Source organism: Trichechus manatus, unplaced genomic scaffold, assembly GCF_000243295.1.
Source record: "Trichechus manatus latirostris isolate Lorelei unplaced genomic scaffold, TriManLat1.0 scaffold00006, whole genome shotgun sequence".
In the NCBI taxonomy this organism is placed as follows: Eukaryota; Metazoa; Chordata; class Mammalia; order Sirenia; family Trichechidae; genus Trichechus; species Trichechus manatus.
In genome coordinates this window covers 6,720,709-6,746,232 of record NW_004443942.1, presented here as the reverse complement: position 1 = coordinate 6,746,232, position 25,524 = coordinate 6,720,709, and the positions used below count along the sequence as shown (strand labels likewise).

Here is a 25,524-nt window from a genome sequence, read left to right as displayed (position 1 = left end):
CTGGAAAAATGAACAATTTCCAAGTAGCGTTTAAGTGACCATAGCGCTCAGTTTAGCGCTTCGCTTGTAGGGAAAAACTTAAAATTCGTGTTTCCACTCGGTGACCTAAAGCACTCGTGGACAAGACACGGGCGGAGGGTGGGGGCACGGGGATAACCGGACAGACTTGCGGTGCGCAACTGCAGGACGGAGAAGGTATGTCCTCTCTGCGTTGCCGTAGGTGCTAGGTGGCTACGTTCCCGACCGCGTCTCCACCCTGTTCCACGTCAGCCGAGGTCTCTGAGAAGCTGCTGCTGCTGCCGCGGTTTGGAACCGAAGTAGACGGTTCCACCGTTGCCCCAGCTGCTGCCCCTCGAAGCCAGGTAGCGGGCCACTGGCCCCAAACCCTGGAGGTGTGGAGGGCCGGGCAGAGTCGGGAGAACTGGCTTTCTAGCAGGAAGATGCGGAAGGGGAGCGCCTAGGCCGCTCGCGTCGGGGCCTGGCGAAGGGAACGAGGGGCTGGGGAGCTTTGGACCGAACGCCTTATCCGGGCTTGCGTACTGGCCAGGGGCCTTCTTCCTCTTAGGACACCGAGGCTCGCCCTTTCAGTGCAAGACTTGCTTTGCAGGAGGAAGACGAGGGAGCGTGGGGTGGGGGCGGGAGTGCAGCGCAGAGATCGAGGGACCGACAGACCCAATAAAGTGCTTTAAGATTTTGACATAGTATTCATGTACAGGGGCTGTTAACGTGAATAGTGCTATTGTATATTATATTAAAAATCACTGTTTTGTAATCTGGTGAGGTGGGGCTGGAGGATTGTCACTATATTGTGGACCTTAATTCTGCAGTACAGGATTCTCAAGCCATGGGGGGGGGGGATGGATAATAAACAGCTTGAGGCTGACAGGTGTGTTTTATATTAGTACTTGTTTTGTATAGATTGATCTCCTCTTTTAATGTTTTATAACTATAAGCCAAACTAAATGAACTTTAGGTAGTAAAGATCAGGATAGTTTTTGGTTTTGTTTTTGTTTACCGTGTAATGATATCCCTTATTTATTCTTCTAGATTTTCTGGCCTATATCTTCCTTAAATTTTTTATCGAGGGTTGATTATAACCGGAAACCATGACGGCTGCTGAGAACGTGTGCTATACGTTAATTAACGTGCCAATGGATTCAGAACCACCATCGGAAATTAGCTTAAAGAATGATCTAGGTAAACTCTAATAATATTTTGGAAATAAAATAAAAGTGAGAGTAAAAACTCATTTGCACTTTAAGTTCTTTATAATTAGAAATGCTTAATTTTGTCTAAATATTTCTTTCTAGAATCTCTTCAGTGGACCTTTTGTCTTACTAAAAATGAAAACTTGTGACTCTAGACTTGCCATATCGGATTTTGAAGTGGAACATTTCAGTTTAGTAAAAGCTAAAGAAATGTAACAGTTTAGTTGTTAGATGTTCTTCAAAATAACATAATGGTCTTGTGCAGTTAAGTGTATTATACTTAAATGTATCAGGCAGTGCTCTGTAGATAGTAGGTTGAGGATTTGAATTCTTAATTCCTTTGTAAAATTAAACTTCATATTACTTGGATTGTAAAACCAAGTGGACTTTGTTCTTTGGGTTCCCCACTTGTTGAACCAGTGAAGTCAACACTGGAATAAAAATGCATTTCCCAGACAGAAAGGTTTAAGCTTTTCGTTTTAAAAGTACTTTGCACAGAAGAAAACACAAAGCTAAAAGTGTGTACTGTATCTCCTGTTTGTGAGTGATTCAATCATGAAAAAATTTTTTAAGAAGTAATGCACATTCCAAGGTAATGATGCTTGTTTAATCGAACTACTAAATGTAAATATAACTTAAACTGATAACTACTAAATAGTAGAGTGAAAAGTATGTTTCAAAACTTGAAGCTATGTTTCAAAATGTAGTTTGCTGTTTGAAAAGAGACCTAATATTTTACTTGCTTATTTCCACCTTTTACTCAGCAGTAATGGAATACCTCCTGATTTTAGGTTACTTTGTATTAGATTTCTGTTGCAGTCTATTTTTAGGGAAGAGAAAAGAAACCCTCTTTTATGACACTTAAACTGATACCATTATACACAAAAGTCACTTTTTTTTTTTAACATTCATGTTTGGTAGTAAAAGCTTTCATTACTAGACTCTTAGGATGCTTAAAGTTATAACTGGTCAGGTAAAGAACAAATCTCTCCTTAATTGGAATAATATCCTTAATTCCAACTGCCTTAACTACCCTCCCAACCCATAAATAAATAAGTAGTCTCAAATTTTGTGTATTTTATTTCCTTTAGCTCAGAACAGTTGAGATGAGAAAAAGTTTAGGACTAGTTTCCAGCATTGAGTAATAAATGCATTTTTATTTGGTGAAATATTGAGTTGCTTTAACTATTTACCTTTCTTTACCTGTGTATGAGCTCTGATGACTGTGTTCCTTGGACTAGGAAGTACTTAATATTATTTTGGTGAATTTAATTGATATTTGAAACTTTTTATTTTTTTATAGTGTTACATTGAGAGAAAAAAGTTCTGGAAATTTTGAAAAAAATGGAAAGAAATATTCTTCCCTCGTCTCAATTTGAATTGTTGGGATAAAATGGAAGTTGGGGTGTGTGTGGAAGGGTGGAGGCTTGAAATAAAAGTAGCGTAGATTTTTTAAGTTCACCATTTAAACGTACTTAAATTTTTTTAACCTTTTGTTGCAAATGGAGTTTTATGGTGCTAAACTTTAAGGAATTTGCTAATTTGTAAAAAGTGGTCAAAAACTAGAGCAAAAAAAGCCACTGGCATTATGGAGATAACAATTTTATGTTTTTCGGACTTTTTGTCCTTTATGATATCAAACAGATTAGGAGCCCCCTCCACCCCTTTCCAAAAAAAAAAAAGAAACCTCTGGGACAAGAGAGTAAAAACCTGTTTAGGATTATTGAATAGAACTTTAGCTAAGACTTGAAACTTAGCCAAATCTTATTGTCTTTTTTCCTTAGTTATTGCTATCAGCTACTACCAGTTCTTTTGATACTTTATTTTTGTCATCCTCACAGATTCAAAGACTGAAGGTTTGCCCAGATTGATTTTTACTTTATCCTTTTACAGTTATGTATTTCTTGATTCGATATGGTACCCATCAATTTTTTTTTTTTTTTTTCGTATGTAGCAGGAGATAGAAAACTCTGAAGCAGAGGGAGCAACATGAGAAGTTAGTCTGTTTTAAACAAAAATATTGCTTTGTGGGTTAAATTTGGCAGGAACCCTCACTGTGGTTTCAGCCCAAATACCTGAGGGTATTCTCTATCATGCAATATGTTAAAACTATCATATTAACCTAGTAACAGGTACTTACCCTTTGGGGGCTAGAAAGAACTTTTGGTTTTACCTAGTACAGTTCTTCTAAGCCTAAATCTTTCCTGTAAGCATACCAAGTTGTCATGCACGGTCTCTGATAAACCACCTGTGACAACAGGGAACTTTCGCTTCTTAAGGCAGTCAGTTACTTAATAGCCACTTAGGTCTAATTGTTGGAAATTTGTCTAAGACCAAATCTGCCTCCTGGTAATTTCTACCCAGGGCTTCGAACCCATTCCTTCAGGTTCAACCTCCTACTGAGAATTTGCATTTTCACCCCGGATATACTGAATCAGAATCTATAGTTTAACAAGATCCCAAGGTGATTCTTATGTATATTAAATTTTGAGAACCACAGTGCTTCTACTCATTAGTTCTAATTCTGTTCTATTCCTTATGATAACCCTAACATTATTGAAAACTTTTGCCATCCCTCTTTGTCTTCCCTTCCTCATGTTATTTTTATGATCTACACAATTGTAGTAGCTATGTGTTTGTCTCTTAATATTTCTGCCTTTGAATTTTGGATTCAGAAGATTTTTAGTATGCACCAGTGATAATGATGTAAAATTATAGATTATTTTCCATAAAGTATATTGCATAGTTTTTAGGCTAAGTAGCAGTAAGCTACCATCATATCTTAAGTGTGTCATCCTTAATTCTAAACAATGGTTACTAATCTAGAACATTTTAATTTTCCTGCAGTTTTTCAGGTAATTTCTTAACAAAGATTCTAAAGGGTTTTTTTTTCCTGAAGTTTTTTTTATAGCCTGTAGAAATATGACGAGATTTTAGAATTAGTCTAGTCCATTAGTTCCCAATCTTTGAGTATTAGGATCTTCTTCCTAATGTTGAAAAAATGTCACAGATTATCCCCTCCCCTTACTAGTGGTTGTAACTGTGAGAAAATATACTGACAAAAAACTACTTTGAATTCAGAAGCACTTGTCATAGCAGCATCTATATACATTTTGAAAAATAGCTAAGTGTGTGTGTGTGTATTTGAGATGTATATTACTGGTATACCTATAGATTCATGGACTCGGCATTAACTCCATGACCCATTGATTAGGGACCAGAGAGCTGATCAGTGTCTTCATGTTATACGTAAAGAACCTCTGAGGTTCAGAGATAAATGACTTGTGCCGAGATACATAGCATATTCGTGGTAAAGCCAGCTAGATAACCCATGTCACTTGGGTTGGTACCTTTATGACCATTGCCCTTAACAAAGTGAGAAAATACGTTTTGTTAATTGCTTTTTAAAATTATTTGAGGAATTTTTTTTCAGAATAATTGTGTTTTTTGTTTTGTTTTTAATTTTTTAATCAGAAAAAGGAGATGTGAAGTCAAAGACTGAAGCTTTGAAGAAAGTAATCATAATGATTCTGAATGGTGAAAAGCTTCCTGGACTTCTGATGACCATCATTCGTTTTGTGCTCCCACTTCAGGATCACACCATCAAAAAATTACTTCTGGTGTTTTGGGAAATTGTTCCTAAAACAACTCCAGATGGGAGACTTTTACATGAAATGATCCTTGTGTGTGATGCATATAGGAAGGTAAACCAACCAATGTATAATTATTTCTGAATATTGCTTTGATTTTAGACAATTGTAAAATTGGTGGAATATACTCTAAGTTTTAAAATTAAATCTTGAATAAAATGTAAGTTGTAGATAATAGAGATTGTTTAAAATATTTATATATGAAAGTTATAAAGAGTTACTGGAAAATGATTTTTTATGTACATGTGTTATTAATAAAAAACAGTGACACATAGAAGACATTGATAACAGGTAACAATTGCTTCAGTCAACAGGAGAAGCTATCTGATAATGTAGGTCTTTTTCCTCAAACATACTTTCTGACTTTTTCATTGGAAATTTTTATATTTAAAAATTGGGGTTTTATTTTGTAGAAAGCTGAAACTCAGCATTTCCTATTTAAATTTTTATATCAGGATCTTCAGCATCCTAATGAGTTTATTCGAGGATCTACTCTTCGTTTTCTTTGCAAATTGAAAGAAGCAGAATTGTTAGAACCTTTAATGCCAGCTATTCGTGCTTGTTTGGAGCATCGACACAGCTATGTTAGAAGAAATGCTGTTTTGGCCATCTATACTATCTACAGGTAAATAAAGATATTCCCTTGACTTAGCTTTCTGAGGACTGTTTAGTCTTTTAGACTGGAGGTTCCATAGTGATGGCTTGTAGGCTGTGTACACCTTGCAGATACATTTGTTTGGCCTACACGGTGTTTTTTCTTTATTATAGTTAAGTTGTTAACATTGAAAAGTTAAAAGATCTGGCAGCGCTGGGCCCTAGTTTCTGCATGACGACAATCTGCTGGAATTGCATGACCAACTAAAACCTGTTGCTATCAGTTTGATTCCGACTCTGACTCATAGCGACCATATAGGACAGAGTAGAACTGCCCCATAGGGTTTCCAAGACTATAAGTCTTTACGGAAGCAGACTGCCTTATCTTTCTCCCCCGGAGCAGTTGGTGGGTTCGAACTGCCAACCTTTCGGTTAGCAGCCGAGCGTTTTAACCACTGTGCCACCAGGAGCTCCTTATTCGTTGCTCCAGCCCACTAAATTCATTTACTTGCTTAGCTTCTATAGGTTTTGAGTTTTTAACCCTGTTTTAGAATTCTTTTTGTGAAATGTGAGTTGGGTTTTTTCTTAACGATTCCTGTTCTTAGAAAGCTGAAGATTTTGGACTTTAAAAACAATTCAAAGGACCAGTTAGGTGAGGCTAGAATGCTTGGTTTTTACAATCTTTGTGTCGATCCATGTTGAAGTAGAATGTAATTCTTATAAGCGTCTTTGTACTTTAATATGTTAGCTGATTCATATATAATTTTACAGTTATCTTACTGTTATTTTAGGTTTCATTATCTGTTAGGGAAAGTAGCATTCTGATTAATAATGTATTTAAATTCTTTGAAAGTTACCATATACACTACACAAATTTGAGAATTTAAAGTACAGTGCACACACAAAAATTATGACATAAGCAATTGGAAATCTGAACAGTGGCTATATGATGATATTAAGGTATTGTTAATTTTTTAAAGTATGATAATGGTATTTTTAATTTTAAAAAGAATTCTTGATTTTAGGAAAAGCATGCCGATATGTTTATAGATGCAATGATAAGTTGTCTGGGATTTGCTCCAGAATAATATGGGAGACGGGTAAATGGGCAGAGGTATAGATGAAACAGAATTGGCTATGAATTAATAATTGTTGAAGCTAGGTGGTGGTTTTTATGAAGCTGGTGTTCATTATTCTGTGTACTACAAATATTTAAAAGTTTTCAAAGTAAGAAGTAAATAAATAAAACTACAATACAGAACTAATAAAACTCAAAAGATTAAGGATTACTAGAGAAAAAAATATAATGAAGGATCTTTCAGTATCTGAAGGTCGTCATTATGAGCATCGATATTATATCCCTCAAATATGTGAAAGATAATTATTCAGACCTTTTTTTAGTTGATAGTATGTTCTGTAGATTAACTTTTTCTCTGTTGAACTGGAAAACATCTAATTTGATAATTTAGTAGATGAAGGTGGAAGCTTGTGATTCCTACCCACAACTTTAATTGATTTATAAAGTTTCAAAAAGCAGAGCAATCAATAGTGTTACAAAGGTTGTTGGAGTTTAATTTTAATATTGTCCAGAGAGTTACTAAAATAGCAAAGAAGGCTGTTAACTAAATATGAATATTACCTCTTTTATGTAAAGGAATTTTGAACATTTAATACCTGATGCTCCTGAACTGATACATGATTTTCTGGTGAATGAGAAGGATGCAAGTTGCAAAAGGAATGCATTTATGATGCTAATTCATGCAGATCAGGTGAAGTACTTTTTAAAAAATACATTATAGCTGTATTTAAATGAAAATTAAAAGTATTACATAGGCCTAGTCATGTTTTTAGCAATTTTAGTCAGTAATTTTGTTTATTATAATGTGATTTGTATATTTTATTTTTGAGTTTTTTAGATATTTGAACTTAATTTGTATAAACCTACAATTTTTTTCTTAACCCTTCTCTGAACTATTGATTGTACATATATTCTTTTTTAAAAAAGTAAACGTCAAAAACTCAATATCAGCCACTTTACAGTTTTTCAAGATTGAAATTATCGTACCTATGTTCTGTGGCACCCTACTTTGGGGCTTTGATTGCCTGTTTTTCTTTATTTGGTCTAAATCTAAAATAGTTTCATAGCAAAAATAGTAGGTTTGTATAGGGATCTACCGTAGTCTTGTTTGCGGAAGTGGAGTGACTTTCCATGTAGATAACATGTCCTTTTTAGTCTCTTCAGATACTGATCTGCTTTTGGTTAGCAGCTGCTCTGCACACCTTGGTGGCACATAATCTTGAAATTTTTGTCACATATTGTCAAAATGTGGGAAATAATATACACGATGACTGAAAAATAGGGAGTCTCCATTCTTCTAAAACTTGATACTGTTATTTTATCTTTGTAAAAAAGATTATGAGAAAGCTGCTTACTTAGATCGCGATGTTTTATCCTCATGTAGAATTAGTTTTACTGAACTGTGCTTTAGTGTTGTGCCGTTAGCCTACATTAAGGGACATAGTAAGAATTAGTCCAATAAAATTTGCAGATATTTTTACTGTAGAGATGTTGTTGAGGCTATAGTTCTGTATGTCACGGTGTCCAATTTATGAGGACTCGTAGAAGATTTTTCCTTCACATCTCAGTAATAGGAGTAACTATTCTCTGAAGCAGCTGGTTTGTTTTGATTGTATGGATACACTGAATTATGTAACACATAGTGTTTTTCTCTTCGGTGTAGTTACTAGAAAATTCAGATCCAGTTTTTTTGCTAATTTCTAGAAAATGTGTTTGATTTTGTATATTTTATGTGTTAACCTCATTCTTGGTTTCTCTGGTTTTTTTTTCCTTCAGTTATTTTCGTTTTGCTCTGATTTCTTCATTTGTTTTTATATTTAGTGTTAATGTGTATATTCTTTTAAGCTGCCTTCCGTTCTTTTATTGAATGAACTGGAGATTGATAAATATATTCTCATTTTTTTTTAGGATCGAGCTTTGGATTACCTAAGTACTTGTATTGATCAAGTTCAAACATTTGGAGACATTCTTCAGTTAGTTATTGTTGAACTAATTTATAAGGTAAGAATGATAATTGACGATGGCTAAAATAAACTTTAAACTTCTACTTTAAAATAAACTTAAGTAGTTAGATACCTCTTTCTGGGATTCTATTTAATTGCCAGGATAATATGTTGTAGCAGTAGGAATATTCTATAGCATGACCCGTTATTTTTGTTTGTTTTTTCCTTGGTTTATTGTATTTTCCAAGTAGTTGCTTCCATCCATTCGAAACCTCTGTAAGAAATTTCTCTGTAAAAGTTCATGCCTTGACCCAATAGAGTTGCAAAGAAATTATTTTATTCCTTCTAGTCACTGAATAGATAATGAATTAGGATTTGGAGTAAAATTCAAGATCTTTTCTTGAGTGTACACCACATGGAGCCCTGGTGGTGTAGTGGTTAAGCATTCAGCTGCAGTCCGAAAGGCTGGCAGTTCGAATCCATCAGCCAGTCCTTGGAATCCCTATAGGGCAGTTCTGCTCTGTCCTATAGGGTTGCTATGTGTTGGAATCGACTTGGCAGCAGTGAATACGTATGTATACCACACTACTTTGGAAATCTAAAAACAAAAAAGCCTAAAATTTTTTTTATGCTCCTTGTTTGTAAAATAGAATAGAGAAATTTTAAGTGTGTTGAGGTGACATTGCAGGTCATTAATGGGAAGTCTAAAACCAGGTAGAAATTTGGATTTTAAAGTGAAATACTTTATTGCCAACATGTTAATGTGATATATCCTTTGAAAGAATTGATTGCATCTTAATACTCTGATAAGATAAAAGATGTAGTAACATCCAGTTTGCTGCTGATATAGTTGTACACCAGCAAAGATATGTATTAGGAGTAGGTTTTTTAAACAGGTTTATATGGCCAAAATACCCATAGCTGACACTGGTAACTGATCACAGCAGTCTTGCTACTATAAAAAAAGGTACCAATCATTTTGAATTTGGCATTTAAGATGAAACCAGGACAGTAAAGATAGTTTATTCTAATTCATGTGTATCATTTAGGGATGACACTGAGGTTCTCAAAAGTAATATTTTCTGCTATTCATTGACGTCCTTTAGAGTCCAGGTTATAGTAAGAGTGAATAGCTTTGTGGTCATGCTCAAGTAATAGAGATTTGACTGTATATATTTTAGGAAAATCTAATATAAATACTAACTTCAAGAAAGAAAAAATAAAAGTCATTTTCTTCATAGGTAAAGATATCAGGATGCATGTGGAATGGGATGGAAAATTTTAGTTGCCTATCCAGTATTGAATATGGTCCTAAGTAATAGAAAGTAGTACTTGAAAGAAAGTTTATTTTTCTTGCCTGACGAACTGATATTTTCCTTTCACTGGTTACTGAGTTTATGTAATACATGAAGTTTCCCTTTTTGACATGACATCCAGGAAATTTAGGACAATATTTAATATCGTATCACAGTGCCTGTATTAGTGTACTTGGCAAATGTTTTGCTGTCCGTGCTCTTGTTACTTTACGTTTTCTTTTCTATTTTACTTGGCGTATAGTAAGTATATCTTATTATAAGCCATATAAAAACCTTTTGTGAAGTAGGGAAAATGCAAATTATGATTGAATTAGTATTGTAAATACTTGAACTAAAATCTTTTTCTTTCTGAAATTACCAGAGTTGTGTCACAGTGTCTCACCCCATGTTGGCCAACATTTCCATAAGTCCTTGAATAAGAATATTCTTAGCTTTCAAATTAAGAAAACCAGCATCCCATAAGCTGACATCTGTAAAATAAATAAATAAATAAAATAATTCTGAAAGCAAATGTCCTTGGAGTCAGTTGAAATCTAAGTGTTTTTTTCTCCAGGTCTGTCATGCTAACCCATCAGAAAGGGCTCGTTTCATTCGCTGCATCTATAACTTATTACAGTCATCTAGCCCTGCTGTAAAATACGAAGCTGCTGGAACATTAGTGACACTCTCTAGTGCACCAACTGCGATCAAGGTACTGCTTATTTCTTGGGAGACCAGATTGAATGTTTTCTTATCACTTGTGATTTAGTGACATTGCAGATTACTTTGTGGTTACATGACATTACATGGCATTATGTGGCATAGAGAGAACAACTACGAATTTTTAAAATTTTTCCTTTCTTCTTCTGTTCTTCCATTCTTTCTCCTTTTGTGTGTGTGTATATGTGTTCTCAGAGAATATCAATATTTCTAGTTTCTGTAAAATGATACTGGTATTTAAAATCTCTCCCTGAACTTTAATTTCATTAAAAAATGTAATCTGGGAAAATGAGTTCTGTATTCTAAATGATGAATCCTAAAAAGGTCCCAGTCAGTATTTTCAATAATGGAATATTATCTTTTTCTTCTTTAGTTTGTTCTATATAGACCATATCCAGGAACCCTTAATATATTCAGAGATTGAATGGTTCTAGAAAGCCAACATTTTATACACAGGGAAATTTACTGCTTTATCCACCAATACCTGAAAAGTTTTTTTTAACTTTTTATTTTGAAATGGGATCCCTGGTGGTGTAGTGGTTAAGAGCCCACCTGCCAGCCAAAAGGTTGGCAGTTCAAATCTACCAGCCGCTTCTTGGAAATCTTGTGGGGCAGTTCTGTTCTGTTCTCTAGGGTCACTGTGGGTCAGAATCAACTCGACAGCAGTGGATTTTATTTTGAGATGATATTAGACTTACAGAAAAGTTGTAAAAATAGGGGCAGAATTCCCATGTACCCTTCACCCAGTTTCCCCTAATGTTAATATCTTGCATAACTGGTACGTAATTGTCAAAACTAAGAAATTAACTCCAGTATTAGTGTAAAGCTATTAACTAAATGATGGATTTTATTCAGATTTCACCAGTTTTCCCACTAATGCCCCTTTCTGTTTCAGTATCTAGTCCAGGATCCCACACTACATTTAGTTATCATGTCTTCTTAGTCTCCTCCAATCCATGACAGTTCCACAGGTTTTTTGTTTTCTTTTGTTTTTCATGATCTTGATACTTCTGAAGAGTACTGGTCAGTTATTTTATAAAATATCCTCCAATTTGGGTTTGTCTGATATTTTCTTATGATTAGATTGAGGTTATACAGTTTTGGGAAGAATGCCACAGAAGCGATGTGCTCTTCTCATTTTATCATTATCAGAGTACATGATGTTAATATATTTCATTACTTATAATTACTGGTAATGTTAACCTTGATCATTACATTAAGGTGATGTATGCCAGGTTTCTCCACTGTTGAGTTACTATTTTTCCCTTCCTAATAAATTAATATTGTGGGAGAGATTCTTTGAGACTATGCAAATAACCTGTTTTTCCTCAAACTTATATCTGCTAATTTTAACATCCATGGTAGATCTTCTCTACAGCAGTTATTACTGTGGTATTCTACTTGTAATTTCTCTCCCTCATACCTTTTACATTTACTAATTGGAATTATTCTGCAAGGAAAAGCTGTCCTTTTTTCTTCCTCCTTCCCTTCTTTTCTTACTTTGCTTATATTCAGTATGGATATTTTATTTTATTCTATGAGTTATAATCCTATTGTTATTTATTTTACTGATCCAGTCATTCCACTTTTGACCATTGGGAACTCTCAGATTTGTGCCTTTGTCTGTTGCTTTTAAATGTTTTTAGGTGCCATCAAGTCTATTTCAACTCAGAGAGCCCAAGTAACAAAATAGAACTGCCCTATAGGATTTTCTATGATGTAGTCTTCATGGCCACTACTCATCTGTCAGTTTGTCCTACTGTGGTGGCTTGCATGTTGCAGTGATGCTGGAAGCTATGCCACTGGTATTTCAAATACCAGCAGGGTCACCCCTGGTGGACGGGTTTCAGCAGAGCTTCCAGACTAAGACAAATTAGGAAGAAGGACCTGGCAATCTACTTCTAAAAAATTGGCCAGTGAAAACCTTATGAATAGCAGCAGAACATCGTCTGATACAGTGCCAGAAGATGAGCCCCTCAAGTTGGAAGGCATTCAAAATATGACTGGGGAAGAGCTGTCTCCTCAAAGTAGAGTCAACTTTGATGACATGGATGGAGTCAAGCTTTCAGGACTTTCATTTGCTGATGTGGCACAACTCAAAATGAGAAGAAACAGCTGAAACATCTGTTAATAATTGGAATGTGGAATATACGAAGTATGAATCTAGGAAAAGTGGAAGTTGTCAAAAATGAAATGGAACACTTAAAAGATTGCCATCCTAGGTATTAGCTGAAATGGACTGGCATTGGCCATTTTGAATAGGACAATTATATGGTCTACTATGCCAGGAATTACAAATTGAAGAGGAATGGCGTTGCATTCATTGCCAAAAAGAATATTTCAAGATCTATCCTGAAGTACAGCACTATCGGTGATAACGATTATTTCTATAAAAAAGACCAGGTAACATGATTATTATTCAGATTTATGCACCAACCACTAATAGCAAAGATGAAGAAATTGAGGATTTTTACCAACTTCTCCAGTCTGAGATTGATCAAAAATACAATCAAGATGCATTGATAATTAGTGGAGATTGGAATGTGAAAGTTGGAAACAAAGATTGGTGGTTGGAAAATAGGGCCTTGGTGATAGAAACAGTGCCAGAGATCACACGATAGTATTTTGAAAGGCCAACGACCTGTTCCTTGGAAATACCCATTTTCAACAACACGTGCACCTCACCAGATGGAATACACAGGAATCAAATCAACTACATTTGTGGAAAGAGACGATGGAAAAAGCTCAGTATCATCAGTCAGAGCAAGGCCAAGAGCCAACTGTGGAATAGACCATCAGTTGCTCATATACAAGTTCAAGTTTGAAACTGAAGAAAGTTAAGTCCACGAGAACCAAAGTATGACCTTGAGTATGTCCCACTTGAATTTGGAGACCATCTTAAAGGGTACATTTGACTCACTGAACACTAATGACCAAAGACCAGAGGAGTTGTGAGATGACATCAAGGACATCATACATGAAGAGAGCAAGAGGTCATTAAAAAGACAGGAAAGAAAGAAAAGACCAAAGTGGTTGTCAGAAGAGACTCTGAAACTTGGCTCTTGAACATAGAGTAACTAAAGTGAAAGGAAGAAATGAAGTAAAAAAGCTGAACAGAAGATTTCAAAAGTGGCCCAAGAAGACGAAGCAAGTATTATAATGAAATTTGGAAAGATCTGGAGTTAGAAAACCAAAAGGGAAGAACACGCTCGGCATTTCTCAAGCTGAAAAAATTCAAGTCTCAAGTTGCAGTATTGAAGGATTATATGGGCAAAATATTGAATGACGAAGCATCAAAAGAAGACAGAAGGAATACAGAGTCACTATACCAAAAAGAATTGGTCGACGTTCAGCCATTTCAAGAGGTTGCATATGATCAAGAGCCAGTGGTATTGAAGGAAGAAGTCTAAGCTGCACTGAAGGAATTGTAGAAAAACAAGGCTTCAAGAATTGACAGTACCAATTGAGATGTTCAGCAAACAAATGCAACACTGGAAGTGCTCACTCATCTGGGCCAAGAAATTTGTAAGACAGCTACCTCCTGGCTAACCGACTGGAAGAGATCAGTATTTATACCTAATCCAAAGAGAGGTGATCCAGCAAAATATGGAAATTATCAAACAATATCAATAATATCACACCCAAGTAAAATTTTTCTGAAGATAATTAAAAATGGTACATTGACAGGGAACTGTCAAGGATTTCCTTTTACTTGTATCCACAATCAACGCCCCTGGAAGCAGCAGTCAAGAAGTCACCATGTATTGCATTAGGCAGATCTGCTGCAAAAACCTCTTTAAAGTTTTAAAAAGCAGAAATGTCACTTTGAGAGTCACTTTTCCTAAGGTGTCCCTTACCCAGCCATAGTAGTTTGAATTGCCTCATATGCATGCAAAAGCTGGACAATGAATAAGGAAGACTGAAGAAGAATTGATGCCTTTGAATTATGGTGTTGGCGAAGAATATAGAATATGCCATGGACTGCCAGAAGAACAAACAAATCTGTCTTGGAAGAAGTATAGCCAGAATGCTTCCTAATAGCAAGGATGGCAAGACTTCATTTCATGTTTGTTGGACATGAAATCAGGAGGGACCAGTCTTGGAGAAGGACATCATGCTTGGTGGAGTAGAGGGTCGTTGAAAAAGAGGAAGACCCTCAATAAGATAGATTGACACAGTGGCTGCAACAGTGGGCTCAAACATAGCAATGATTATGAGGATGGCACAGGACCGGGCAGTGTTTTGGTCTGTTGTACATTGGGTTGCTGTGAGTCAGAACTGACTTAGGGGCACCTAACAACAACAGTTTTTGTGGGAGCAGATCACCAGGGTCATTTTTATATTGTTAAATATTCTGTGTTGTAATGCAGATGTATTAGACTTTTCCCCTAAACTAAAAGATACCCAAAGGTATCCTTTCTGAGATTCTTTGTCTACTTTTTATCTGCCTTGTTCTTTAGTTTTAACCTTTAGTTTTTTACTTTTTTAAATTTTTTTATTAATTTATTTTTATTGGGGTTTTTTTGTTGTCATTTCTGCCCAGAGCAACTGCTTTCCATCCTTTCAGTTTGTGATGTTTGTAATCTTTTATAAGCTTGAAAAACAAAGTTGGTTAGAATGTAGGAGTAGGGAGACAGATTCCTCTGGGTAAAACGTGTAGACTTTCATGCAGAGGTTAGTGAGTGTACTTTGGCTTCTTGGTTTTTCTTGTAACTTCTTTTCAGTTTCTTTGTTGGCACAACGGTTAAGCACTTGGCTGCTAAGCAGAAGATTGGTGGTTCAGTCCCACCCCATGGCTCTGTAGGAAAAAGACCGGGCAATCTGCTTCCGCAAAGATTACAGCCAAGAAAACCCTATGAGGCAGTTCTACCCTTTCACATGGATTCTATATGTTTGACTGGACAGCACTCAACAACAAGAGTGTGTTCTTACATTGTGTTTCTTTTTTTATATAGGCTGCTGCTCAGTGTTACATTGATTTAATTATTAAGGAGAGTGACAATAACGTAAAACTCATAGTTCTGGATCGTTTGATAGAATTAAAAGAACATCCTGCTCATGAACGAGTCCTACAGGTAAGTGTTGTCTACAAGAGAGATTGGTCCTAAATAAACTGTTTTTCAATTGAGATAATTCCCAAGCCTTGCCATCTTGGTTAACGTAAAGGCTTGGCGACTAAGCAATTTAAGTTTTGGTCAATTAAGGTGTAAGTCTTGAATTACCATATTTTTTTGAGGTATAGTCTTTGCCATAAAAATACCTATTTAATCCATGAGAATAAATTGTTATAAAAATGAAACTCCGTGGCCACTAAATGCAGTGCTGATCACGGATTGAATCCTGGATCGTAACAAAATTATAGCTATAAAGGGGATTATTGGGACAATTGGAGAAATGTCAGTATAGGTTATATATTAGTTAATAGTGTTATCAATATTCTCTGAGTTTAATAATTGCATTATGGTTATGTAAGAAGGTATCCTTATTCTTGGGAAATATGCTGAGATGTTCAGGAGTAGAGAGAGAGTATGGTAAAGCTAATGTGGCAAAATACTAACAATTGGTAATGTAGATGAAAGGTATACAGGCATTCATAATTACTATTTTTGTTATTTTAAAACCTGTTTCTAATTATTTTGAAATATATAAATTTAAAAAATAAAACCATGTGTAAATTAGAGTTTTGCTGTATTTTAAAATATTAATCTGCCATAGATTTTTTAAAAATACTTCTCCCTTCAGATCCAAAATAGCATTGTCACGCTTAACAAAATTGTTAATAATTTCCTAATATTTTCTAATTACCAAGTCCAGATTCAGATTTTCGCAGTTGTCCCAGAGATGCCTTTACGAGGGTGATTTGTTCAGTTCATGGCCAGATAACATATCTGGTTGGTACATCTCTTAATTTTGAATAGTATCTTTTTTCATGACACTGACTTGTTGAGACCAAGCCAAATGTCCTGTAAAATGACCCTCGTTTTAGCTATGTGTGGTTACTTTCTTGTGGTGGTGTTTAGCTTGTTCTTCTGTCCTCTGTATCCCTGTAAACAGTAAGTTAGATCTAAAGCTTGATTCAAAAGTAAACATTTTCAGCTTGAATGGAGCGTATGTGATACTGTATACTTTATATTGCATTACATCAGATGATACAAAATACCTGATTATTCAACTACTAGTGATTTTATGACTGATCTAAGGATTAAGGTGATGATGGACAGAACCCTCTATTCTACAATTAAGTTTTTCTTCTTATGACCGGAAAGATTGGTGTTACTTCTGGATTTTTTGCTTTTTTTTCAGGATCTGGTTATGGACATCCTAAGAGTATTGAGCACACCAGATTTAGAAGTACGCAAGAAAACTCTGCAGTTAGCACTGGATCTTGTGTCTTCTAGGAATGTTGAAGAGGTAAAACTCTAACAGTACTTACAAGCTGTCAGTCCAAATGTGATGTAATTCTAATTTATTTTTACTTTCTGCTGTAGCTGGTTATTGTCCTGAAAAAGGAAGTGATTAAAACAAATAATGTGTCTGAGCATGAAGATACTGACAAATACAGACAACTCCTTGTGCGAACATTGCATTCCTGTTCTGTCCGATTTCCAGATATGGCTGCAAATGTTATTCCTGTGGTATGTAATTTTGACTACCTTAATTTTGAAATTCTCTAAGAGAATTTTTAAAAATCTAGTTATTCAACAGTTAAATTCCAGAAATCTCAGCTGACAGGAATCACTAAATCTCATGGTCCAAGTTTTGCTTTTCAGCTCTAAATTTTCTCTAAAGTCATTTACTTGTAGTTACAATTTAGGATTATTCGATTTATTTTGAGTTGTGAATTTCCAGCTGCTTTTTATTGTGAGTTTTATAATAAACTTTGCTGCACATAACATAAAAAAAGCCATTATGACTTTGTTTAGGTAATACTGTCTCTCAACTCACATTTTATTACTTATTTGAAAATTAATAAAAATTACATTCTTTGTAGATTTGTTAATTTAGTTTTGGCCTTACATAATTTCTTTCTAAAAATCATGCAGTTCTCTTTTCCTCCCCTCCTCCCCTTTTTTTTTGTTTTTTTTAGTTAATGGAATTTCTCAGTGACAGTAATGAAGCAGCAGCTGCTGATGTCTTGGAGTTTGTTCGTGAAGCCATTCAGCGCTTTGATAACTTAAGAATGCTTATTGTAGAAAAGATGCTTGAAGTCTTTCATGCTATTAAATCTGTCAAGTAGGTTTACCATACTTTAAAATACAAGGTCAAGTAAGCATTTTATCAGTTTTTGCCTTTAAAGGGTCATTTGATAGAAAATATAATGGAGATTCAAGACAGTGGGGCCAAAATAAGATAAGCACGACAGTAAACATCACCCCACACTTGGTTGGTTCGTACTGTATGGGCAGAATGACTTTTTTTTTTTTTAAGTAGGGGTAATTTGGGTAGTTTTCTCTATCCTGATTTCCTCAAAAAGAATCTGAATCCTAAGTGACTCAGGAACATAGATTTAGATGACATCACTTTTTGGATATCATTATCATTTATATCATTCTTTAGCATTTAAAGAGAAGGATTGAAAATGCAGCCTAAATCTGACATGTGTTCCCCTTCAGATAGCCTTTGCTAATGTGAAAGGAGTGTTGGCATTCACATTTTGCTTCATTTAAAGCATCTGATTGATAGACCATAACAAACTTATAGTCTCTCTGCCTACATAGGAAGAAAAAGGCCAGTACAAAATTATTTTTACAATATGAAAATGTATTTATACAAGTGAACAAGATTTGCTTCCTTTGTAAGGAAAAAAAGTCCTATTAAGGTTTTGCTTTGATGGGCATAATCTCTTAGAGCTTCAGTTTCTGTAGTTAATGTTTTTCTGAATATATTTAATGAAAATCTTAGAAAAAACATGACTGAAGATTTTATTCAGTTTAACATTTTAGACTGGAAATTTGTTGCTTTGTTTACTTTTTGGGGTTTTTGTTTTTTACTGATCCCTTGCTTCCTTCCTTGTCCGTTGTCTGTTCAGCACTTAGCCTTTTCTTTTTAGTGATTACAAATAAAAAATAAATTACTTTTTACATTAAAGCTGTCATAAATGGAAGATAACCCCTTTCTGGGAAACATTTTGGTATTATTTTTACTGCTGGGTTTGCCCATTTTTAGAATGTTCCTAATAACAATGAATGAGAGCAGTTATTTTCTTTCTGGAGAGAATCAAAGAAACTGATAAATTTTCATCCATAGTTCTTTCATAACACAGAATCGTAGTTTCTTGCTTGAGCTTGAATTCACAAAGATCTCTGCATTAATATTTGTTTGCAAGATCAGTGTTTCAGAACTTGTATTCCTGTTCTAGGATCTACCGAGGAGCATTATGGATCCTGGGAGAATACTGTAGTACCAAGGAAGACATTCAAAGTGTGATGACTGAGGTCCGCAGGTCCCTTGGGGAGGTATGTTTTACTTTAGTAAATCCTACTTTATGGAATGGTTTGTTTTGTGTTTTTGTTTAGTAGGGTCTGGGCTAAAGAACACTGAAAATGTATTTTAATACATTAAGATAATTAAGCCCTAGGAGATGTGGGCACTTAGAGGGGGTTCCCCCCATCCCCTTTTGAACCATCACAGCTCTTATTTATATTATTTACTTTTCAGGATAAGATTTTGTTTGAACGAAGAGTACTGTGTTTAAAAACTCAGTTTTGTGTTGTTTTTTAACATTTTATTGTGCTTTAGGTGAAAGTTTACACAGAAAATTAGTTTTCCATTCAATAATTCATGCACAAATTGTTCCGTGACATTGGTTGCAATCCCTGGAATGTGTCAGCACTCTCCTCATTTCTACCCTGCGTTCCCCGTTTTCATTCGTCCTGTTTCCCTGCCCCTATACTACCTTCTCATCTTTGGTTTTGGGCATTTGTTGCCCTTTTGGTCTTGTATAGTTGATTGTTTTATGGAGCACATTCCACATGGGTATTATTGTTTATTTTATAGGCCAGTCTATTATTTGGCTGAAAGATGGCCTCCAGTAGTGGCTTCAGCTACAAGTTTGAAGGGTGTCTTAGGGCCGTACGTAGTCTTGTGGGTTCCTCTAGTCTCTATCAGACCAGTAAATCTGGTCTTTTTTATGAATTTGAATTTTGTTTTACATTTTTCACCCATTCTTACTGGGACCTTCTATTGTGTTCCTGGTCACAGCGATTGGTAGTGTAGCCAGGCACCATCTAGTTCTTCTGGTCTCAGGCAAGAAGAGGCTGTTTGTTGTTCATGTATGTCATTAGTCCTTTGGACTAAGTGCTTTCTTGAGTCTTTGGTTTTTCCTCATTCTCCTTTGCTCCAGACAGGTAGAGATCAGTAGTTGTATCTTAGATGGCTGCTTTCAAGCTTTTAAGAAGACCCCAGATGCTACTCGCCAACCTAGAATGTAGAACATTATCTTTATGAACTTTGTTAAGCCAGTTGACCTAGATGTCCCCAAGACTGGGGTCCTTAGCCTTTAAGCCCAGTAACTCAGTCATGAGGTGTTTGGTTTTGTCTGAGAAGTTTCCATAACTGTGCCCTCTGTGCGCTCTATTATATATATGAATGCGCATATAGTACATACAAATACTTATGTAGAAATTTCCACAACCATACCTATATAGGCATGCAGGTGTACTCTCGTATGACCTCCCACACTTATTTAGCATACATATCTACCTGTGTGTCTTCTCACAAATTACTATTTGTTATTACTGTTGTTGCAGGATTGTGTATGCTATAATATTTACCTTAGTTGTCCTTTATTCTTGCATACTGCTTAGTATCTTTCTTTGCCTTGGTCACGTTGTGGTGACCTCCCTCATATTGTGTATTGCCTTTCCCTTCACCAGAATTAACACGTATCCACTATCTATTTAGTGATTATCCCTTCCTCCCCCTCCCATCCCTGGTATCCATCAAAGAATATTTCTTTTATGTGTAAACTTTTTTTTAAAACTTTTTATAATATCAGTCTCATGCAATATTTATCCTTTTGTGATTGACTTTATTTCACCCAGCATAATGTTCTCCAAATTCAGCCGTGTTGTGAGATTTTTCACGGATTCATCATTATTCTTTATCATTGTATAGTATTCCATTGCATGTATATACTACAGTTTGTCTATCCATTCATCCGTTTATGGTCATTTAGGTTTGCATATTTTTGCATTTGTGAATAATGTGGCAATGAACATGAGTGTGCGTACGTCCACAGCTCTTCTCTAGGATATATACCTAGGAGTGGGATTGCTGGATCATAAGGTATTTCTATTTCTGGCTTTTTAAGGAGGCACAATACTGTTTTCCATAGTGGTTGTACCATTTTATAGTCCCACCAGCAGTGTGTAAGAGTTCCAGTCTCTCCACATCCTCATCATCATTGGTTGTTTTCTGTTTTTTCGATCAGCGCCATTGTTGCCAGCATGAGATGATATCTTATTGTAATTTTGATTTGCGTTTCTCTAATGGCTAATGTTTGTGAGCATCTCTTCGTGTGTTTGTTAGCTGCCTGAATGTCTTCTTTGGTGAAATGTCTGTTCATGTCCTTTGCCCATTTTTTAATTGGATTGTTTGTTTTTTGTTATTGAGCTGTTGAAGTTTTCTATATTGTTTTAGAGATTAGGCCCTTGTTAGATATGTCATTGCCAAAATGTTTTCCCCAGTCTGTAGGTTCTCTTTTTACTTTTTTGTTGAAGTCTTTTCATGAGCATACATGTTTAATTTTTAGAAGGTCCCAGTTATCTAGTTTATTTTCTGCTGTTTGTACATTTTTAGTTATGTTTGATAGTCTATTTATGCCATACATTAGGACCCCTAGCTTTCTCCCTATGTTTTCTTCCATGAACTTTATAGTTTTTGGTTTAACATTCAGGTCTTTGATCCATTTGCGTTAGTTTTTGTGTATGGTGTGTAGTATGGATCCGGTTTCATTTTTCTGCAAATGGATATCCGGTTTTGCCAGCACCATTTGTTAAGAGTCCATCTCTTCCTCATTTAATGGACTTCAACCCTTTGTCAAAGATCAGCTGTCCGTAGCTGGATGGATTTATTTCTGGAGTCTCAGTTCTGTTCCATTGGTCTGTGTGTCTGTCATTGTACCAGTAACAGGCTGTTTTGACTACCGTGGCTGTATAGTAGGTTCTGAGATCAGGAAATGTGAGGCCTCCTACTTTGTTCTTCAGTAACACTTTAGCTATCCAGAGCCTCTTTCCTTTCCATACAAAGTTGGAGATTAGTTTTTCCATTTTGTTAAAGAATGTTGGAATTTGGATCGGAATTGTGTTGTATCTATAGTTCACTTTGTGAACTACTGACATTTTTGCAATGTTAAGTTTTCCTATCCGTGAGCGTGGTATGTTTTTCCATTTAGGTAGTTCTTTCTTGGTATCTTGCAGTAGTGTTTTGTAGTTTTCTTTGTATAAGTCTTTTACATCCCTAGTTAGATTTATATTCCTAAGTATTTTATCCTTGTGGGGGCTATTGTAAATGGTACTGTTTTCGTGATTTCTTATGTATGTTGATCTTGTTGTACCCTGCTACTTTGCTGAACCCTTCTGTTAGTTCCAGCAACTTGTGGAGTCTTTGGGGTATTCTATGTATAGGATCATGTCATCTGCAAATAGAGATAGTTTTACTTCTTCCTTGCCAATTTGGGTGCCCTTTACTTCCTTTTCTTGCCTTATTGCTCTAGCTAGGACTTCAGTACAGTACTGAGTAAGAGTAGTGATAAAGGGCATCCTTATCTGGTTCCTGTTCTCAAAGGGAATGCTTTCAGTCTCTGTCCATTGAGAATAACGTTGGCTGTTGGTTTTGTATATATGCCCTTAATTATGTTGAGGAATTTCCTTTCTATTACTATTTTGCTGAGAGTTTTTTATCAGGAAAGTGTGTTGGATTTTATCAGATACCTTTTTTGCATTGATTGAGATGATCATTTGATTCTTTTCCTTTGTTTTATTTATGTGGTGAATTACGATGGTTGATTTTCTAATGTTGAACCATCCTTGTATCCCTGGTATGAATCCCATTTGATCATGATGTATTATTTTATTTGATATGCTGTGGTATTCTGTTGGTTAGAATTTTGTTGAGAATTTTTACATCATATTCATGAAGGATATTGGTCTGTAATTTTCTTTTTTAGTGGTGTCTTCATCTAGCTTTGGTATTTCCTGACTTCTTAGAATGAGTTAGGGAGTATTCCTTCCTTTTCTGTGTTCTGGAATAGTTTGATGAATTGGTGTCAACTCTTCTCTGAATGTTTGGTAGAACTCTTCCAGTGAAGCCCGCTGGGCTGGCACTTTTTTTTTTGGTTGGGAATTTTTTTATGACCTGTTCAGTTTCTTCTTTTGTTATGGGTCTGTTTAGCTTTCTACCTCAATTTATGTGAGTTTAGGTAGGTAGTGTGTTTCTAGAATTTGTCCATTTCTTCTAGGTTTTCAGATTTGTTGGAGTACAGTTTTTCATAATATTCTATTATGATCCTTTTTATCTCAGCTGGTTCTATTGTAACATCACCCATCCCATTTCTTATTTTGGTTATTTGCATCTTCTCATTCTTTTTCTTTGTCGCTTTAGCCAGTGGTTTGTCAGTTTTATTGATCCTCTCAAAGAACCAGCTTCTAGTCTTGTTGATTCTATTTTGTTTCATTTATTTCTGTTCTAATCTTTTTATTATTTCCTTTCTTGTGGTGACTGGGCTTCTTTTGTTGCTCTTTTTCTGTTTGAGTTGTAGAGTTAAGCTATTGATTTTGGTCCTTTTTTGATGTGTGCATTTATTGCTGTTAGTTCTCCTCTGAGCACTGCTTTTGCTTTGTCTCAAACGTTTTGGTACATTGTATTTTCATTCTCATTTAATTCTAGAAATTTTTAAACTTCATTTTTAATTTCTTCTTATTATGCAGTGGTTTTTAAGCAAAGTGTTATTCAGTTTCCATCCGTTTGATTTTTTTTCCTTGTTCTTCCTGTTACTGATTTATATAGTCTTACAGTGTTGTGATCAGAGAAGATGCTCTGCATTATATCGATGTTTTTATATTTACTGAGGCTTGCTTTGTGTCCTAAAATATGGTCTGTTCTGGAGAATGGTCCATGTGCATTGGAGAAGAATGTATACTGTGCTGCTGTCAGGTGGAGTGTTCATATATGTCTATGAGGTCAAGTTGGTTGATTGTGTTATTTAGGTCTTCTGTATGTTTGTTAGAGTTTCTTTCTAGTTCTGTTCTTCATCAAAAGTGGTATGTTAAAGTCTCCAACTATTATTGTGGAATTGTCTGTTTCTCTTTTCAGTACTGTTAGAGTTTTTATGTATTTTGGAGCCCTGTCATTGAATGCATAAATATTTATTCTGGTTATGTCCTCTTGGTGGGTTGACCCTTTAATCATTATATAATGCCCTTTCTTGTCTCTTTTAATGGATTTTGAGTTAAAGTCTGTTTTACCAAATTAATGTTGCCATTCCTGCTCTTTTTGATTACTGTTTGCTTGATATATTTTTTTCCATCCTTTGATTTTTAACCTATTTAATGTCTCTCTGTCTCAGGTGTGTCTCTTAAAGGCAACATATTGATGGGTCCTGTGTGTTGTTTTTTTTTTTTTTTTTAATCCATTCTGCCATTCTTTTTGTCTCTTGACTGGTGCATTTAAACCATTTACATTCAGTGTGATTATTGATAGGTATGAAAAAAATTCAGTTTTAGCCTATATGTTCTGAAAGGAAAATGTAAATATTATAAGAACAAGGCCAACTTTCAAATATCTGTGTCCTAAAATTAACAGTATTTCCTCATTCTTCCTTATGGTAGAGCAGGAAGAACAGTGGATTTCTTGTCAGAAGACTTGGTTCTAATCTTGCTTCTGTCAGTAAAGGTAGTTGATTAAGTTATTATGTACAAATATATTTATTTCAGTTTTGAAGAACAAATGCTATTTTTTGTTAGTATTTCAAGGGAGGGATGGAGAAGAGAAAATAAGATTTAGTATCTATTTGGCGTTAGGCACTTCCCTTAGCATTTTCCTATTAGGTAACTTGTGTGGAAAGAATAATATTTCCATTTAACAGATTAAGAAACTGAGGCTCTGTAAAACAGAATGAGACTAAATGGGTACACCAGCCCAGGGACAAGGACAAGAAGGCAGGAGGGGACAGGAAAGCTGGAAATAAGAAACCTAAGGTTCAGAAGGGGAGAGTGTTGACACGTTGTGGATGGCAACCAGTGTCACAATATGTGTTTTAATTGTTTAATGAAAAACTAATTTGCTCTGTAAACCTTCATCTAAAGCACAATAAAAAAAAAAAAAAGAAACTGAGGCCCAATGTGCTTTAATTAACTTGCCCATGGCCATACAACTAGTAAGTGGCAGAGGAAGAATTCAAACCCAGGAACATCCAAGTCCAAAGCCTCTGTTCTTCCCACTACATCATCCTGCAAAGAAAAGAAAATTGGAAGCACCGAGTTCTGAGTTCCAAAAAGTCCATTGGGGATTGCCTTCTCTATAGAAATGATTGAATTATTTAAATATGATTTTGCTTACTATTGATGTTAACACTAAATTGATGTTTCAAATTGACTTTTAGATCCCAATTGTGGAGTCAGAAATAAAGAAAGAAGCAGGTGAATTAAAACCTGAAGAAGAAATAACTGTGGGGCCAGTTCAGAAATTGGTAACTGAGATGGGCACCTATGCAACTCAGAGTGCCCTTAGCAGTTCTAGACCCACCAAGAAAGAGGAAGACAGGTAATGTAATGCACCTGTGCCCTGCCAGCTGTACCTCTGTAATTATTACTCGTATATAAAATGGTTAAATGATTTCTCTTCTCTCGTTAATTTGCTTTTGTGACTGAAATGGAAGTCTGTGCCGTTTGAGGTACTGGGAAGGAGGAGGGTATCTAAGTTCTTTCCCCCAGGAATTATGTTGATAGTTGTAATCCTCTGCCTTTACAACTGTTTTCATTTAAATAACCGTGTTCTGTTTAAAATAAAATTATTTAACTTGCATGTAAAATGATA

General features: G+C 35.4%; 1 protein-coding gene across 3 annotated transcripts in view; it reads left to right on the top strand.

Annotated features, from left to right (window-relative positions):
* The first annotated feature begins 243 nt into the window (after positions 1 to 243).
* Positions 244 to 25,524, top strand: part of COPB1 (COPI coat complex subunit beta 1) — a 42,331-nt gene continuing 17,050 nt past the window's right edge. For 2 of the 3 annotated variants that reach the window (XM_023737409.1, XM_023737424.1), the window contains exons 1-14: positions 244 to 362; positions 1,048 to 1,197; positions 3,050 to 3,064; positions 4,683 to 4,912; positions 5,314 to 5,483; positions 7,107 to 7,221; positions 8,439 to 8,531; positions 10,343 to 10,480; positions 15,444 to 15,563; positions 16,792 to 16,899; positions 16,977 to 17,123; positions 17,576 to 17,721; positions 18,848 to 18,944; positions 25,091 to 25,251. In XM_023737409.1, the coding sequence (XP_023593177.1) occupies positions 1,107 to 1,197; positions 3,050 to 3,064; positions 4,683 to 4,912; positions 5,314 to 5,483; positions 7,107 to 7,221; positions 8,439 to 8,531; positions 10,343 to 10,480; positions 15,444 to 15,563; positions 16,792 to 16,899; positions 16,977 to 17,123; positions 17,576 to 17,721; positions 18,848 to 18,944; positions 25,091 to 25,251 (1,631 nt within the window). In that variant the 5' untranslated portion in view covers positions 244 to 362; positions 1,048 to 1,106. The remainder of the gene's footprint in view (positions 363 to 1,047; positions 1,198 to 3,049; positions 3,065 to 4,682; positions 4,913 to 5,313; positions 5,484 to 7,106; positions 7,222 to 8,438; positions 8,532 to 10,342; positions 10,481 to 15,443; positions 15,564 to 16,791; positions 16,900 to 16,976; positions 17,124 to 17,575; positions 17,722 to 18,847; positions 18,945 to 25,090; positions 25,252 to 25,524) is intronic. The other variant, XM_004369668.3, reaches the window with a different exon arrangement.